We start from the raw sequence: 19,828 nt of genomic DNA on the forward strand, positions 1-19,828 counted from the left end.
TTTAAAATATTGAAGAACCCTTCCATGTCTGCAGTCTGTTAGAAGTGTATGTAAGCCTGGATGTTGTACTAGCAAAATTTCTGACCCTGATTAAAGCATGTTTTACAGTGGAGCAGGGTTTTTCCTTTGTTCTTAGAGCAAACCCAGTCCACTCCAAAGCAGAGAGTAGGGTGTTGTTTTCTGTCAGAAGATTTTTTTCTCATTTTGAAACACTAGATTCAATTGTTAAGGTATTCAGTGTAATCTTTTTGTAATTTTATTTTTGAAAATGCATAGATAAAGGACCAAAGATGAGCAATTTGAAGGGAAAAAAAAAGAGAGAAAAAAAAGAGAGAAAAAAAAATTGCAGAAATTACTTTTCCAGAAAATATATAGGTGCCCCTCAGTTATCCTTTCCTTGAACCTTCTGGAATGTTTACTTGGTTTTTAATGAGGAAAAGATTAAACTAATGAACTGGCTTGGGTTTTTTTTTTTCTTTTTGGCTTTTTTTGGGGTTTTTTTGCTTTTTTGTTTTGTTTTTTTGTTGTTGTTGGTTTGGTTTGTTTTGGTTTTTTTTTTAAGATTTTGCTCTTTGTTTCTTTTATAGAAGGAAGTAGTTTGGTTCAGGATATCTTCCTTTCTGATGTGGATTCTCTTGGTTGAAAGAGTTTCTGGGCTTGGATTATGGACTAAGAATCCTAAGCATGATTTAGTTTGCTTCTAGCTGTCTGAGATTTCTGAACAGCTGTTGGTTTTTTTTGTTGTTGCTGTGCTCTGTGTTTTTTTCATACATAACTGTCTCTGTAAGCAACACCTGAAATACATGAAGTAAATGATGTACATGAAGTGCTATAATCAGTTGAGGATCAACAGTCTTAGGACTGTTCTTGTTCATAGTATGATGATACTAATTTTAAAAAAACACTATGGAATAAATTGATTTCCTTATTAACTATACACATGTAAGGTAAATGCCATTTTACTGGTCTGTCATTTTGCTTCAAAGAAAATTCAGAGTGTTTCAGGATTTGTGGGTTGCTTTTATCGCTCAAATCTGGAAAAAATTCCTTGAGGCTAGTGCAAGTCAACTGAAATAAAAAAAACCTCTCTGATTAGTTTTTTTTTTGTGTTGCTAAAAACATTGAAATAAAATTAGGCATATTAATTTAAAACTCACAAACTCATGTTGCCATCCATTTCTATATGGAATAATAGGTAGGTTTGTCACTGCTTAGAGAAACAGAAGAAATCTAGAAAGATTTCCTGCGCTGAAATGTAGAATTTTCTGATAATGATATCATTGACTTCTTCTATGAGGACAATAGAAATGATACTAAGAAATATTTACCTGACCTTGAAAGTGTTCCTCTGTTAAGCTGTGCCATAGCCTTTAGTAAAACATAACATCCCAAGGCCCTGTGCCATGGCAGCTTAAATTTTTAAGGCACTCATGTTTTCCTAAATTTGTTCTGTCATTTCTGCTGTTGTTTAATCCTGTTCCAAAGTTCTTTAATTTTGCTCTGAAAAATGCCTCTGTCTAGCCCTGTCATTTTCACAGCCCTCTTGCAATACATTTTTTTTTTTAACTTTTTATGGAGGAGGATCAGGTTAGAGAACGTTCAAACAAATTTGACATAGAGGAATGGGTCTGATGGGATGCAGCCAAGATTTTTGAATAAGCTGTCCAATGACATCACAAGGTCACGTAATATCTTGGGAAGCTGGTTTAAACCAGGTAGATCTCTGAGGACTGGAAGAAAGCAAATTCCAGTCTTGGAGAATGGAAAGAGAGAGGCTCTGAAGAGCTACAGGTCTTATCTCTATCACTGGGAAAGGTGAGGCAACAATATTTCTTGGAACCATTTCCAAACCATGTGCTGTGGTTTAAACCCTGCTGGAAATTAGGCCGCATGCAGCTGCTCTTTCCCCCTCCGCCCCCTCCTGTGGGAGTGAGACAAAAGGCAGATATTCTGAGTTGAGATAGGGAAACAGCAATGAGATAAGATAGTAAGAACAACAATATTAATAACAAAAGTATAGGAGAGGGCAATTTACATACAAAAAGTGCTCACCCACTGCCTGACTGACCAACACCCCCAACCAGGCTCCAAGTGTGGGTGGCCACCAATACAAAGATAAAATGCCCCCCAGATCCTGCTGCTCAAGTTTTTCCTCCACCCCATGTCATATTCACATTCTCTTCTTCTTGCAAGTGAAGTTCCTGACTTCTGACCCACAGAGATGCTGTGAGTGTATAGAATAACCACCCAGGTGTGCCCACATAGCTCCAAACTCTGCCCCCTCAAGGCTACTGCGAGAACATTAACTCTGTCCAAGCCAAAAACAGGACAAAATGAAGAAAACTATGGTGACTGGGAGTAATCAACATGGATTTATGAAGAAGAAAATCATGCCTGACCACCCTAATAGCCTTCTGTGTTAGGATGAACTGTCTGATGGATGAGGGGAGAGTAATGGATATTCAGTTTTAGTAACGTGTTTGGCACTGTGTCATGAAAAATTCTCAATGACAAACTGATGAAGTAGGGACTAGAGAAGTGAACAGTGAAGTGGACTGGAAATGCACTGAACTATTTGGCTCATAGAATTGTAGGCAGTGTCACACCTGGAGGTTAATTGATAGAGGTATAACCCAGGGATCAATCCCCTATCCAATACTGTTTAAAACCTTTAGTACTGAACTGAATGCTAAGGCAGAATGTACTCTGAGCAAGTCTGAAGATGATGTAAAACTGGGGGGAGTGGCTGGTGTTCCAGATGTTTGTGCTGCTGTTCAGAGGGACGAGAGAGGCAGGAAAAATGGGCTGAAAATAAATGACAGATCTTTCCCATCTATTCAGCACAGTGAGACTGTGTTGGGAGCACTGTGTGCACTCGTGGGATACACAGTACAAGAGAAATGTGGACATAACTGCAGTGAGTCCTGTGAAGGGTCACAAAGATAAATAAGGACTTGGACCATCTGTCATCCAAGAAGAGGTTGAAAGAACTGTGCTTGTCTCAACTGGAAAAGAAAATACTCAGGACTCAAGAGGGATATTGTCTATATGTACAGTAACTGATAGGATGGTTTAAAGAAGGTGGAGCTAGACTCTCCTCAGTGGTGCAAAAGGACCTGACAAGAGGCAATTAACAGAAACTGAAATACATGGATTTCTGTTTAAATATGAGAAAAACCTTGCGCTGTGAGAGTGATCAAACATGTCCAGAAGGTCTGGGGAGTGTCTGACTTTGGAGGAAAGGCATGATCCTGACTGGACATGGTTCTGTGCAGTCTGTTGTTTTGAGCAGGAAATGAACTAGATGATTTCCAGACATCCCCTTCAACTTAAACCATTCTATCATCCAATGGAATATTTACAACTGCCAGTTCCACTTAGCTCAGTGATTGCTCAAAAAGGTGGCACAGAACAGCGGTAATAATTACTTGGAACAATTTGTCTGATGTTTCCATGTCAATGTGGAATCATACTGGATTTAAATGTGATGAGACAGTATAATTTTTTAATATGATACTGTGCTTTTCAACAGAAGGAAGGCTGGCAGACCCAAGTGCCATGCTCTGTGTGTTAAAATATATAATAAGAGAGTAATAATTCTTGATAAGACACATTGAAGGCCGTATGTCTGAAGAAATCAAAGTGCTGTGTTAAAATATTAAAACTATATTAAACATAGTTATATGCATTTTAGTTTGATTTTTTGCCATTTCTTTGAATATAATATATTAGAAAAAATTTGTATCTTACAAATATACATGTTTTTTTTTTTTCTTTCAGCACCATGTGGTGGACATTTGACAGCATCGAGTGGTGTTATCTTGCCACCAGGTTGGCCAGGATATTACAAGGACTCACTTAATTGTGAATGGGTGATTGAAGCAAGACCAGGAAATTCCATTAAGATCACTTTTGACAAGTAAGTATCATAAAGTTAAACAAGAAGTAAGGTCTGAGCATAAACGCTTGTTTTAGTATTGAAGAATAAGTATACATGTTAAGAACTCAAACCACAAAAAGGAACCTCATTGCAACAGTCACAATACTATTCCTACAAGTAGGCAATTAAAGCTTTCTAATGTGTTGTTTGCTTCAATTGTACTCAGTGGGAAGTTTCAGAAATTTAAGATGCTGACTTTTTTATCTCATTAAAGACTTCATAGTATGTATAGATTTATATTTATTTGCAATCTTTTTTTTTTTTATTAATGTTCAGAAGCCTGAGGTTAGCAGTTTAAGTTATAAGATAGAACATTTAAGTTTTATAAAAGGAAATGCATTGCCTGAAGTTGTAGATATTTGAATGCACATGACCTTAACAGTGTGATGACAATATTTCTGAGAAAATAATGAGAAACATAGGCTTCTGTGACATGTGGTGCAGTTTAAGAACTCAATTTGCTGAATTTTAGACAGATGCACATGCATTTTCCATTGCAGAATTCTGGAGTTTTGTGTACAAATTGAACTGCAATGACATTAAACAAGAACTTGGAGTTTATAAAATGGAGAATTCTGATCACATATAATTTTTGAAGTACAGCAGATACACAATTAATCTACTTCAACATTATCTCAGCATTAATAGCAAATGAATTCCGTTGCTATTCCCTAATTGCTTCAATTGCAAAGCAGTATTACCATTCTGCATGCTGGTTTTGGTAGACAAAGGAAAAAAAAAACTTTCCATGTTTTCTTTGGAGATTTATGGAGCTTTTCTGGAAGGTTTAGAAAATTGTCTAACTTTACTACATCACATTATAATTTTTATTTAAAGTGTTATGCTTGTTAATAATAGTAAAACCTTGCTATTGCAATAAAATTATTTTCTTTTGTCAACATGAATGTTTTATTACCCAGTTTAAAAATTCCATGGAAAACCTTTTTTATTGCTTACAAGAAAAACTGACTTTGCCATCTGATATAGCAAATTACAAATCAGTAGTTGACTTTGTCAATTAATCAACAAATAAAATATTTTTGTCAAGTATATGTCCTAGTTTGGGGAAAATGGAACCCTTTTATACTTCACTATATGACTTGCTACAAAGACATACCTAACAGAATGAAGCTTTGTACAAATGTGATATTAATAATGATAAAAAAATTATCTCACTCTTGAGCTAATGAAGCTTTAATGTTTCTAGACAAATGTGCCTTTCCAGAGTCCTTAGAAACTTTCCAGAAGTGGCAGCAAGTGACTGCATGACCCTATGATTATATTACATTGGCACATTTTGCATTTCAAATTGTGCCTAATGCCTGGAAGGGTAACAGAAAAATAAAATCTAATTGAGTCAAGTCATGAGGAAAGGGGTAGAAGAATAATGGCTGACCTGAAGATCTTTGGTACTTTGAATATTGTTAAAAAATAGTTTGATAATTTATACAGCTAACCTTTGTATCCAAAACCAACCTAACTGTATGAAGAATAGTATAGCACAACATCCTTTAAGTCTTTTTAAAATTATCTGTGTACATTTGGAGGACATCCTACCTCTTACTAATAAGAGTAAGCTAATAAACATTAAAATAAACTAAAACCCCAAAATGTAACCATTAATTAGGTACTTCCAGTAGTGATGAAGGACTTCCAATAACAAATTGTCTTGATTTATCACTTTTGGGAAAGTGCAAAGACTAAAAATAAAAACCAGCAACAAAACCAGACCAATTCAAAAGACAATTTATTCCCTTAAACCCTCAAAATCAGATGAGTGAATTATAGAGTCACATTTGAGTTTGACATGAACAGGAATCTACTGGAAATAAAGATCATTGTCAGAGTAGCACTTGCTGTTAAGAGTTATTTTCTGGTTTCTGTCTCCAGCAAGGGTTTGCCATCCATTGTTGTCATACTGCCCTGCTAAGAAAACTGCAATTGCTGGCTGAGAGCACTTTATTCCTAATTAGTTTGCCTCACAAACATAACTGTCAAAATAATTGAACTATTAAATTACTAATCTTGACTCTATTCATTATGAGTACAAATAAAGTATTTAAAGCAGCCTAGCTGTATCTGTCTGTTTTCATCATTCTGCTGCAGGATAAATCAATATATAATCTCTGAAATTATGGAAGGGTACTGAAAAACTGTCAAGTACTTTAGTGATGCCCTCTGTAACAGTCTGTTTGGGTAAATTAAGTACTCAGTGAGCCTTTCCAGGAACAAAATCTCATGTGTTTATGCCACTAAATTGTTGAAATAGTGTCCAACACGCTTCTTGAGTTTGTCAACTAGCATTCTCCCAAATAATTATCAAACAGAGGCAGGAGTTACTGTGGGCAAGCAACCATTCATAAGAGGAAATTTGAATAGTATCTCCTTCTTTGAGAATCTAAAGGATGTATCTAATAGTGTGGATGTAGGCCATTCCATTCTAGCTGATTTCATTGCAGAAATGGGTCCTGAAAATGCTTAATGTATTAGCAAACCTGCAAGCCCTGTATTCCACTGTCAGAGTGGATAGATAGCAGTAAAAGCAATCATCTGGATTTTATCCAGCTTATCATAATAAGGTACCATAAATCTAGAGTTTTCTGTGTGAAGAGGAAGGAATGATACAAAGTGCCTAAGTCAGTTTCTGAGCAGTCATTAGCTCTGATAGCAAAGCAAAAGCTTTCTGACTTATGGCTGTGCTTTTGTTTTCAGGGAACCATGAGAGAACAACTAGAAAGAATATTAAATACTGGCTAAAACTGAGCTTGTTCTTACTTATATTGATGTGTCTGTAAGAATATTTTTACAAGAGCAATGCTATTTGTTCTGGAAAATGTAATGGGACGGGAGCTTGGTCATTCTGTCATAATTTCATAATGAAGTATAAAGTTTATTTACACTTTGAAGGAATGTAACATGTATTTCTCATTTCTCAAGTATTTAATATTTTGCACTTTTCCTAAATTACAAGAATAGAGCTTCTTATCTCTAGACCACTACATGTGTCCCATATTGGCAAGAGAGCTAAGGGTGTTCACTTTGAAAATGTATTGTATTGTGTAGGGATTTCTGCTGCTCTCAGAAGTTGAACTAACAAGACTTATGGGAATAGAAGAGAAAAACCTCAAAACATATGCATTGCTGAAAGATGAAAATAAGAATGTTGAGTGCATGCAAATATATTTAGAGCAGTGTAAATATCTGTATAATAGCACAAACTTCATTGACAGGAAAATTTATATGTGCATGTTTTAGATGCTATAGCATATCAGAATCTAATATAACCACAAACTATCTTGAAAGGCATCTGATGTAAAAAGTGCCAGTTCAAGTTCATCTTGAGAAAGAGCAGGTTTGTGCTGTTTGATTTAAGAACAAGTAGTAGATGACATAGATATCCATATTCATATCTCCATTATGAACTGGAGAAATGTGATGTGGTTTAATGATTGGCAGACACATTGACTCTGCTGTTGATTTTAAAGTTATTTTTTCTTGTAAATCAACCCTCATTAGTCTCCTTACTTTCCATTCCAGTCTATATTACCTGTTGGGTTTTTTTTTTGACACACTAAAATAAACTAAGAAGTCATACTTATTATAACAGTAATGAATTTCAAAATAAAGGCTTGATCTAAATCTAGTATTTTTTACTGCTTTATTTCATAGGACAGAAACGATTACCTAAAAGTAAAGTAACAAGCTATGTTAGAATAAAAGGTTTGGATTTAAAAAAAAAAAAACAAACACTTGACGATCTATAAAACAGCTTATGCCAAATAGCAAATATCAGATAATTAAATTATTGAGATGAAATAATGAAGTGTTATTGAAGATGTTCCTAGGGTGTCCAAATATTTCTTAACCTGAGGGCAAAAAATTTCATGTTCATACTGCAATTCTGTTTGAGACAATTTGCATTTTTGTACCCACTACATGTCTTTCTGAATGCCAGTCATATGGCTAATCTGAAGTATACTGAATCCCTTAAAAATTTTTTACAATACTGCAAAAAAAGCAAGGAAAATGATTCATGAAACCTTCTTTAATTTTATTCTTAATAGTACATGGATGGATTTATAGCTATGTAATTTTTTTATGTGTGGTATTCTTGGTCAGTTACAAGTGGGTTGCATTTCTATCAGTTGAAGAAAATAACACCACTCATCCATCCACCAGCTGACTTGCATATTCCCTTTCAGATTCCAGACTGAAGTTAATTATGACACTTTGGAAGTCAGAGATGGGCCAGCAAATTCATCACCATTAATTGGAGAATACCATGGAACACAAGCACCCCAGTTCCTTATTAGTACTGGAAATTATATGTATCTGCTGTTCACTACGGACAACAGTCGTTCCAGTGTTGGTTTCCTAATTCACTATGAGAGTAAGTCTGGTATTTCTCAAATAAATTTTTATTTAATCTTGAAAAAGTTCCTTTAATTAGAAAATGAGCAAACAAATGGGAACAAATAAAATTCAGTAGTTATATTTGTGTAAGAACAAATTATGTTTACTCTATGTTGTACTGACAGATAATTCTGGAAGTATTAATTTTGGAAATTTTTCTTCATGAGTTCTTTTATCTTATTCAGAGTCCTTACAGACCTAGTTGTTTAATCATATGCAAAATTTTAGAAACTTTCTCTTGTGGGTAAACATATATTATTTGGGTGTCCCCTATCTTCTCTCTCACTTTCTCTCTTTTTCTCTGGTTTTTTTTCCTTTTTCTCTGGGCTGAACAGACTGGGAGACCTTATCTATAATGGTTCCAAAATGCAAAAATGCAAATAAAATAATAATAATATCTCCACGCAAACTAAAGAATCATCATAATAGCATTTTCTTTTCAATTAAGTGCATAAAATGACATGTATTAAATGGTCTGAAGTCACACTAGTCTTTATATGATAGTACAACCATTCACTTAATTATTTACTGAAGAGAGCTTATGTGTTTAGTGCAATTGTACCAACCTAGTAATATCACTTTTATCAGTTGTTCTTATTTGGAAACTAAACTGATTGCTGTAAATTTGCTGTAATATTGAATCTGGAATAGTGACCAGTTATATTTTATAGGCACATTGAGGCTTGTCCAAATATTAAAAAAAAAAAGTTGTGCAGTGAAAGCTTGCTGAACACTTCACACCCATGTCAGAGCATTTGCTCCACAAGACTTCTTAAGTTAATCACAGCCTCACTGTTCATATTGTCTTTTTCCTCACATTGGGTTTCACACAATTGGAGCTAAAATTGCCTCCATTTTGCCTTGTGTTCTATATGTTCATGTAACACAGGTGAAATTTTCTGCAGAGTCTATCTTATTGAGCTAGACAGCATCAGGAGCTCCTGCAGCATTTCTGTGATCCTTCACTCCATATTGGCAATTCTCCATCACAGAGGGAAGGGCATCACATTAACTAGTAACATGGGGACACTAAGCAGATAAAGTCAGTGTTTTCTAGGGGCAAAAACAGGTAGAAAGAATTAATTGAAGCCTTGGGTAATCTGCCAGGAACACAGGAGACTAAAACTGTATTTTGATTTTGCTTGGAGGTTTAACTATAGAAGCTGCTCATTTTAAAGATATCACAACAGAACTTCTATTTGTTTCACATTTCTTACATTTGTAGAAGACAAGGTAGTCAATTTTGAGTTTTAAGAAAAGTTTCTGGATATTTTCTTTGGAAGTTCAAATACCTGTCTTATTTGGAAGTATCTTAAAAATCTTCCAGTTATAGTCATAACTTTGATGATAAAGTAAATCACTGCACTGTGAAGCAGAAGGCTCTTAACCTGTTTAAAATAAAAGGTTCACCATAAGCTAAACTGAGTTGAACCTGAGATATCACTAATATTCTATTAAGCTAAAATATGAGTGTAATATAGCTTTAATGAATATGTAACCCATTAAAGGTACTGTGAAGGATGTGAACATAATTTCTTCATTCCTCTCCTTAAATTTCTGTCATTCAGCCTTTTGATGACACTTCAAAATACCTAATGCAAGACAGTGTAGATTAAGTCTTATGCATCTAAGCAAAGAAAAAATAATGAAGTGCCTAAAATATTTCTTAAGTAAAACTACTGATAAGATTAGGTTTTTTTAAAAATCTTTTGGCAAGTGTGCTTCATGCCTCAATTACATTTTCCCTATCTCTCAGCTTCCCTAGTTATGTATTTTGAGTAGGGTTTGTTTAGTTGGTTGGTTGGTTGGTTGGTTTGTTTATTGATTGTTTGTTTTTGTAGGGGGCTTTTTGTTCCTCATTCTGTGAAGTAGGTTGTGCAATCTTAGTCTTTTTCTGAATTGAAAACAGGTAGAAATACTTTACCTGCAGATTCCTGTAATGTAAATTGTTCCTTTGTTTATTAAAGTAATCTGAATTTTTTTTCTTTCCTAATATAAGAGAACATGATATTTTGCAAAGCAAATTGATCAATTATTTCTTCAATTCAAATGCTTTACTTACAATTCTGCGGTTTTTGTAGACTAATATTTCCTTCTATCCTAAAATTTATCTGAAAAATAGATCATATTTTAGTCATGTATTGAGACAGTCAAATTACACTATACATCTATATATATTTGAAAATTACAATTCTCTTACACAGACAGCAAAATTGTTTAAAAATCAAAGATTACCCATCTTAGTAAAAAAATTCCTTATTGAGGAATTGAAAAAAGCTACAAAAATTGAAAAAAAACTACAAAATCAATATTTTGATTTTTCTTAGTGAAAATCATCAGAACTTAAAAAATAGACATAATCCTTTATTCATAATGGATGAAATGAGGTATTTGTTTAGATTAGGCTTCAGAAAATAACTTTTTAGGCTCAGAAATATGCAATCTTCATGGGTTTGACAAAGTGTTGAAACCAGTCAGACAGCCCACAATCAATTTTAGCTGTGATAACATAGCATCAAAATACTTAACAGTTTTTTATTTGATGAAAAAGATAGTTCTTTGAATACTCTGGATATGAGGAAAGGATTCATGCAATTTTATGCAGCAGGATACAGTCAATGGAAAAAGATTTGAAATGTTGGGGAACATTTTTTTGTTTCAGCAGTCCATTTTACTATGGCTAAGAATCCATACAGAGGCTAAATGGGAAAGGCAGATTTTGGGAAAGTGACCATAAAATAATAGAGTTTATGATTGGTAAGAAGTGAAGGAATGGAGCAACATGGTGATTAAATTAATGGTTTGCAAAAATCTAAACCACCAAATTTGGCAGATTGATAGGCAAATGTCCTTGAGTCCTTACAAATGAATTCTTAAAGTCATTTATAAAAGAAATTGGTAAAAAGTACAACAGAAAACTATTATTTGTTTTTTGGTGGTTTTGACTTGGTTTGGTTTGGTTTTGTTTGTTTTGTTATTGCTTTCCCTTGGTTTTGTTTCATTTTGGGGGTTTTTGGGTTTGTTTTGTTTCTTTTTTTTAATTTTGTTTTTAATTTTAGAGAAGGGTTTCTATTTAAAAATCTCTTTTAATGATGTAATTCTAGAGTTAATAATGTAGATACTAGATATATTCAAATATTGCAATAGATAGCAATCAGAGAATTACACAGATCTCTTAGGATAAACACAAAATTCTAAAGTACATATTAAATTCCAAGCCTAAGAAACAGAAAGAGTGTAACAAAAATATCTATAATATATTCAAATACAGGAAAAAAAAAACTCAAAAAAAGTTTCACCAAAAATCAGCTGTCACAGGCAAGACTAAACATTTTGTTCCTGTTTTGCAACTTTTACAGAAAATAATTTTTACCATATACTTAACATAATTAAGTGAACATTTTCAAGGTAAGAGTACAGCATATGGAGAGAGGGTACTACACAATATTGAAATATTTAAATATATTTTATTCATCAGAGACTGTTGAAATTCCCTGTGCTATACTGAGAGGCAAAGTGGAAGGACCACTCCACTGAAAATTATGTCTGAAAATTCAAATCTGTAAGGAAGTTTAAAAAAATTCAGAAGGGCACACACTTTTCCAAGCAAGGATGGAGAGGAAAAGAAAAGGAAGATATTTGGATCAGAAGGATCAAGGACATTAGTTTTATCTTTGCTCTTGAAAGATACTAGTTTAAAACTGATAAACATAATGATAAGAAATAAATTACTTGTATTTGATAAAACAGATTATGTCAAACCAACTTAATTTCTTTCTTGACAGGTTCACTGCTTTTGTAGATTTGGAAATGGAAAGGGTAGGAAATAGTTCTGTGCTGCCATTCATAAGGCTTTTAGAACTCTTTCAGAGAATAATATAGACATTTAATGTGGATGAAATTATTGCAGTACAATAAATGTACAATGAGGTACAGTAGGCACTGGAAAAAGTTTCTCAGAAAGGCTGTGGAATCTCCATCCTTGGAGATACTAAAAATACATCCAGGAATGGATCTACCTGTGCAACCAGCTTTAGGTGACCTTGCTTGAGCAGGGGGGTTGGAGTACGTGACCCCAGAGGTTCCTTCCAGCCTAAATTGTTATGTGATTTCTATGATGCTGTGAAAAAAAAGAAAAGAAAAAAAAGATTTTGATGACAATATAAGAACAGTTACAATTTGAGGATGATTCCAACCTACAATTATATTAAGCACTATGATTGAGAAGGTTGGAATTCAAAACAAGCTAGATAAACTGAAGAAAGAGTGTAAAACAAAAGCAATTTGATTCTATAAAGAAACATGCTAAACCTAAATGGGGAAGGAGAAGTAACATGCACAAATACAAAATAGAAATACAATAAAAAAAGATTTGGAGATCACTCAGAACCTACATAATCTAGAGAAAAATATAGTAGTATTGCAAAAAGTTGAATCTTCCATGACCATCTAAAAAACCAAAAGACAATTTCAGAAAATACAATTGTTTTTCTTTTATCTAGGATATGCTCAAGAATTATTTCACTTCATTTGATGACCAGGGAGACTATTGTGTCCAGTTTGTGACACAGTTTAAAAAAGACTAGAATATTGCTAACATGGAAAATATGACACATAAGGAGTCATGGAAAGGTTTGTACTTTTTTAGAAGAAGTATGACTTGGCAGGCAGGGGGTAAAGCCTGATAATGGTGTCACAGTCCCAGGTAGCTAATAATTGCAGCCTGTCCTAGAGTTTGATCTACTGCCTGTACTCCTTCTCAATCAACTCTTTGCAATTATTTTCCAACTACATTTATCACTGTTGTGCCAGAATTGTGCCATATTTCTCATATCAAAGAATTACCCATTATTTAACTTTAGGTTATCTCCTATTAAGAAAAATAATCAAATCTTCAGGCAAGGAAGCAAAGAAAAAATATTTATTTTCAGCTATGTTCATGATTGCTGAAACTTACATACTGAATATTTTTCCCTGGGAATGACACTATGTTGTCTGAGCTGATTTTATTTATTTAACACTACTACTTCAGTCAGGAAGTTGGAAGCTGATAAATTTTCTATAGGTTTTGGTCGTGCAAAAATGTGAAACAATGGAGTCAATGTAAGTTTGAATTATCATTTCAAAAAGAACCTGATGAGTTTACCTGTTGTGTGTGATTCAGAATGCCAAAGCAGCTGATGTGTTCAGACAGGGGTGGTAGGCTGCCCTAAGAGGAAGGAATTTTAAGAGTGCTGCTGGGGACCTTCATCTACACTAACATATTTCAAAATATGAGGCATGATTTATCTGAAGAAACCTAATGTGCATCAAAGTTAAAATTTCATCTAGATGAAATTAAGGGCACTTACAATGCAGAATATTATAGACTTAAATGGTTTCTTTGAGCCTTTATTCAGCAGTTTTATCCAGGTGAAGGGAATCTGAAAATGCACTGTTAGCTAACACAGTACATTTGCATTAAGAATATGCAGTCAGGTCTAGAGGAACTTATTCTAGAATTTAAGTATGTCAGAGTTACCTCATGAAAACTGGATCATAAGCTTTCAAATCTGAATTCTAAGTGAGATATAAAAAGAGCTGGAAGGTACAGAGAATATTTTTCTGTGAAAGCTAGAGTCATTCTCTATGATATTTTTATTTATAGTCCTGATTCCAACACTCATACCTATAGTTCTGAACCCTTCACTTTATGCCCGCATTAATCAATTTTTTTCCTTAGTTTTGAACTCCTCCTACTTTGTTCCTAAGGCTATATGGGACTCCTGGATAAACAGGGCAAGGTAGGAGCAGTAAATTGAGAGTACAGCTTCCACAGAAACAGTTAGAGATGCACAAGCAGCTGAGAGGACCAGCACCTTCTTCTACATCTCTGCATCAGTTAGAGATGCACAGCACCTTTGGAGGGCTAAGAAACTAGGAAATGCCTGTGAAGAAGGCAGTTGTGGTGGAGTAATCTTGCTAGATCCCAGGTTCCCAAATCTTAGAAACACCTTCCCCCTACCCCTCTGTTCTTCTTTGGCTGAACTCCACTATCAGTTTTATCCATCTCCTCCTGCTGAGAGGTGCAGGGGGACAGGGCATGAAGTGATCAGTTTATCATACATTATCGTTGCTGCCCCTTCCTCCTTGGTGGAAGGATCCCTCAGACTCTACTCCTCCTCCAGCATTGGGTTTCTCCCCCAGGAGACAGCCTTCCATCAATATTTAAAATTTGAATTCTTCCCATTATCTAGAGCTCTTAATGAATGGCTCTGGCATGGGGTGCAATCTTTCAGGAACAGAGTGCTCCAGTATAGGTCTCCCAGTGTCACAAATCCTGCCAGCAAAGCTGTTCCAAAATGGGCTCCTCTCTCCACCAGGCCACAGATCCTGCCAGGAGCCTGTTCCAGTGTGGACTTCCCGTAAGATCACAGCTCCTTTGAGCATCCATCTACTGCAGAGTGGAGTCCTGCACAGACTGCAGGTGCATCTCTGATCCACTGTGAACCTTCATGGGCTGCAGTAGGACAGCTGCTTCACCACGATCTCCAGCACGTGTTGCAGGGGCTTCCAAACCTTGAGAACCTCCTCCCTTTTCTTCTTCATTGACCCCAGTCTCTCAGAATTCTTGCTCTCACATTCTCACTCTTCTCTATGGCTGCTGTTTTTCTGCAGCAACTTTTGTGTCCTTCTTAACTACTACTTAACTTAACTACTACTTAACTACTACTTAACTACGTTATCCCAGAGGCTCTACCACCATCTCTGAGGTGTTCAGCCTTTGCCAGCAGCAGGCCCATCCTGATGCCAGATGACATTGGTTCTGTTGGACATGTGGCAAGTTTATGGCAGCTCATCCCAGAAGCCACTCCTGTAGCCACCCCTGTCTGCTAACTTAGACTTGTCCATGCAAGCCCAACACAAGGGTGAGGGTGAAGGGGTATTTTACTTTTTGATTTTGTTTCTCACCATTCTAGACTATTTTTAATTTGCAATAAATTAAATAATTTCTTCTCAAATTGAGTCTGGTTTGACTGTGATGGTAATTATTAAGTGATCTTCTTGTCTTTGTCTCAGCCCTTTAATTTCTTCATGTTTTTTTTTTCTACCTTGTTCTCTCCCCCTGTATTGTTGAAGGGGATAATGAGAGAGCAGCTGAGTTGGGGACTGGCAGCCAGACAAGGTCAATTCACCACACATAGTAACAGAAAATAAAAGAAATTCCTGTCATCCCAATAGCGAGTCTCTATTTGTTTCCCTCATGTGCCTACATTATTGTTCATTATATTATTAAATTCCACAATCATTTGCTATCACTAGAAGCACAATGTATAATGTTCAGTTAATGAGCCTTCATTTGATAATTTCAGGGAGTTTTTTTCAGTGGATAGCTCCAGGTTTATTTGCCAAAAACTATTTAATGTCTCTAGAAGACATAATTACCAGAGACTCTTTCTGTCAGATAAGAGTTATAAAATTGTGAAAGCTATATTATTTGTCTTTCTTTTTTTTTCATGCATAGGAAAATATCTGTAAGAATTCAGCAGTTTGTGACCTCTTCAATTACAGTTTTTTGACAATGCTTCTTGTTGTACCAAATGATCATAACTATGCAGAGGAAAATTGTCTTGCAGTATCAGAAACTGAATAGATGAAATAATCAAATATGACTTTTATACTTGCAAAATCTTTATTCATACTTTAAACTGTAGTATCTTCCTATAGTTTCAGATGTCCAGTAGTTTTATTGTTCTGGTGTTTTTAATTGGTTGACAAAATACCTTGAAGCGCAAGTCTTCTTCTATTTCATTTGGACTTTCCTATTCTATGAAACTTAAAATTAGAAAACCATTTTGTAAGTCAGACAACAGCTATAAAAAAGGTTATATATCCCATTTTGGTTCTCAGGCAATGCTAACTAGGATTTTTGGAGACTCTTTCTTTCTCCTGTCTTCCTTGTTTTGTGTTTTGTTTGGGTCTTTCTTTTCTCTTTACTATCTGAAAAAAAGGTGAAAAAACCAAAATTAAATCTGTGTGTTTCAGGTGTTACTCTGGAATCAGATTCTTGCCTTGACCCAGGAATTCCTGTGAATGGCCATCGCCATGGTAACAACTTTAATATCCGCTCCACAGTAACCTTCAGCTGTGACCCAGGATATACACTGAGTGATGAAGAACCACTCATATGTGAAAGAAACCATCAGTGGAATCATGCATTACCCAGCTGTGATGGTAAGGGTCAAGCTCTTCAGATAGCAGGTCTAAAGTCCACAAAAGTTAATCTATTATTTTGCAGAACTAATTAAGCTTGTCATTGTACTACCTCCCTTCAATTTCAGCAAGATCCACACTTTAAAAAAATTATTTTATTGTCATTAAAAGCCACAATTTACATCTCTGTATCAGTTTTTAGTGAAATACTGAAAAAAAAACCAGGCACATATTCACAAATAGAAAAAATCAGATTCTCGGAGGGTTCCATTGTTCAACTGTGAATCAAAATGGTGCCATACAACTAATACTTTCAACACAAAGCAAATAAAATTAATTTATATTTTAAACTCTAAATACTGCATGCCAAAATGATTGTTTAAATTTTAGGATGCTTAATACTAAAGCAGATAAACCATGATCAGCCAATGTAATTAATTTTCTTGACATATTTTTCCTTTGAAACTTTGGTTAGCTTAATAATTGTTTTGGTGAATATGAAGTATAAAACTGTGTAGAGCTTTCATGAAACATTTTTTAAAATGCTGAATTTCTTAATGGTCTAACCACAGCCCGCAACCAAGCCTCACACTGCTGCTTGCCCATTCCCACCAGCAGGATCAGGGAGAGAATCAGAAGGCAAAAAGTGATAATACTCCTGGGTTGAGATAAAGACAGTTTAGTAAGAAAAGCAAAATCTGTGCAGACAAGCAAAGCAAACCAAGGAATTTATTCACTGCTTCCCAAGGACAGCAGGTGTTCAGTCATCTCCAGAAGAGCAGATGACAAATATCATCAGTCTGAACTTCTCCGTTTTCCCTTTTTCTCCCCATTTATATACTGAGCCTGATGCCGTATGCTGTGGGGTATTCTTTGGATTAGCTGCAGTCACCTGTTCCTGCTGTGTCTCCTTCTAATCTCCCACTCACCCCCAACTTCCTCACCAGTGTGACATATGAAAAGCAGAAAAAGTCTTGGCTCTGTGTAAACCCTGCTCAGAAATAACAAAAGCATCTCTATATTATTAACCCTGTGCTCAGCACCAATCCAAAACACAGCCCCATACTGAGAAGAAAAATAGCTGTACATCAGCACAACTGTGTTCCCAAATATTTCTGTGTTCTTTGTAATTGGATTTTTTGGCTAAGTTCTGCTTCTATGAACCACTGAATCAACCTAAATTCTTCATGGAATCCTTGTATAGTTGCTACAAAATCCCTCTTACAGAAACCACAGAACAATGGCAAAGAAAGGCTCTTGCTTTAGTGAATTACTTACATTAATGTATTTCTAATTTGCTTTTCAGGTCCAAGGTTTTCATTGATTACAGTGGAATGTCAGAGGATAAACTTAGATTCAGCAAAGTATTTTAGTTTCTCACTTTGTTTTAAACTTTTTTTGTTAAATATGAGCACTAGTCTTCTTCTAACTCTCACTACAGCCTTCTGGCCCCATTCTCAAAATATATAAACCACCAAAGACTATTATAGAAGTTAGGTAATCAAACTCACTCACCTTGTAATCACCACAACTCATTCCTCCTTTACAAGTACAGACACAAAGCATTTTTAAATTTTTTAATTGTTTTTATGGGTTTCTTTCCTTGTTTTCTTTGCCATGATGGATTGACAAATGCAAAGAAATCTTAAGCTTGACTAGTATTCTCTTCTTTTTCCACTTGCTTTCAATAAAATGTATAGATGTATTTTAGAGTTAAAATATCAATATTTAACTCTTTTGTTTGCATATGAATGTTGATCTCTAGGAAGATCTAGTTAATTTTCACTCATTGAAAGAGATTTTTTTCCCACTTTTATGTGAGTGTATGTCAAGAAAATGTCAAGCCTTTCTGGAGTACGTTCGCTAAGCAAGCAACACATAAGGGCTCAACATACATTCAGTCTATTCTTTTCCTCACAGATTAAACTCCATTATATTACCTAGTCTAACATGGCATAGACCTCACACTCTATTAAGTAATCATTCTGTTAGTGTATTTGCCTTTTGAGGCTCAACAAGTTGTGACCCAGATTTTTGGATTGTGACAGCTTTAACTGAGGTGGAAATGAGCATTTTGCACTCATCTCTTGAGTACTGATGTTCTCAAAATTTTTACTTCAGAAATTAATTTAGCAGAATAATGCCTAAGGAAAAATCATGTTGCTTTGCTTCATGCCAACAAAGAAGAAGTAAACCTGCATACAAATACAAGGTGGTTAAAGTTCCCTCTTAGTAATGTGTCATTCTCAAAATATGCTAATGCCAAGGTGGAACATGAAAATAATTTTTGAGTGAGAGGTAAATTAAAGCACATAAATTCCATATTTTAAATTTTGTTTAAAATAGGGAAATTATTTTTGAAATATGTCGTATCTGCTTTGAGTAATGTTGCACAGTCAAATATTTTCCTTCCTTCTGTGGTGTTTACAGGCTAAGATAAGGATTTTTGAATGAATGTATTATTGCTCATTTATGGCACTGTAAATCTGAAGTCCGTAACACTGTTCTTCATTATTAAGCATTGTTATCAACCATATATTTACTGTAGGTTTAGTCAAATGTGTTTTAATTCATACTTCCATGCAGAAATAACTATATTCAGGTAAAACCAGGCTGGAAGCATTTCCTTTCCTTTTACTTACTTATAAATATATAAAAATTACATAAATTCAAAAAACATTAAAAACTTTAACAAAAAACTTAGTCTAATAAGCAATGAAAGAAAAAAGGAACTTAAGCTATAAACCAAGTATATGTATATATATACATACATCTACATAAAGGTACTGCAAGTTTATTGAATATTTTTTCATGTATATTTTCCATCCAGTTAAAGGCAAAGTGTATCACTCTATGTGAGGAAGAAGACTAAAAGCATCTTCATGTGTTGTTGCATTATTGTTTAAATATTTAGTAAATTAAAATTTTAAAAACAACAGCATAAAACTGGACAGCAAGAGATGAGTGAAAAGCACAGTCATGCTGTATTTATAAGATCTGTGAGCAATTCAGAATGCAAATCTTAAACATTAATTAATTTGCTATACAAATTTGAACAGCCTAGTTTACCAAATTCTAGTATGCATAAAATGTTTTATAGCATAGTTCTCATGTCTTCCAAAATATTCAATTCCACATAAATTACTTATGATGGGACAATTTAAATCTTTGAAAAAGAGGAAGTTACACTTCTTTTTTCCCCTGAGTGTTGCAGTAATCATCAAACTTTTACTTACTTGAAAAAATGTGCTTTTTACTGAAGTATTTTTGTTTGTTAAAATG

The 19,828-nt window shown here is 34.6% G+C and overlaps 1 protein-coding gene across 2 annotated transcripts in view; it reads left to right on the top strand.

Moving 5' to 3' along the window:
• The window catches only part of CSMD1 (CUB and Sushi multiple domains 1), a 1,075,408-nt gene that overhangs the window by 824,867 nt on the left and 230,713 nt on the right, over nucleotides 1–19,828 (top strand). For both annotated transcript variants that reach the window (XM_054629077.2, XM_077174973.1), the window contains exons 16-18: nucleotides 3,781–3,919; nucleotides 8,143–8,330; nucleotides 16,379–16,567. In XM_054629077.2, coding sequence (XP_054485052.2) covers nucleotides 3,781–3,919; nucleotides 8,143–8,330; nucleotides 16,379–16,567 — 516 coding nt within the window. The remainder of the gene's footprint in view (nucleotides 1–3,780; nucleotides 3,920–8,142; nucleotides 8,331–16,378; nucleotides 16,568–19,828) is intronic.

Source organism: Agelaius phoeniceus, chromosome 3 (genome assembly GCF_051311805.1).
Source record: "Agelaius phoeniceus isolate bAgePho1 chromosome 3, bAgePho1.hap1, whole genome shotgun sequence".
Lineage (NCBI taxonomy): Eukaryota > Metazoa > Chordata > Aves > Passeriformes > Icteridae > Agelaius > Agelaius phoeniceus.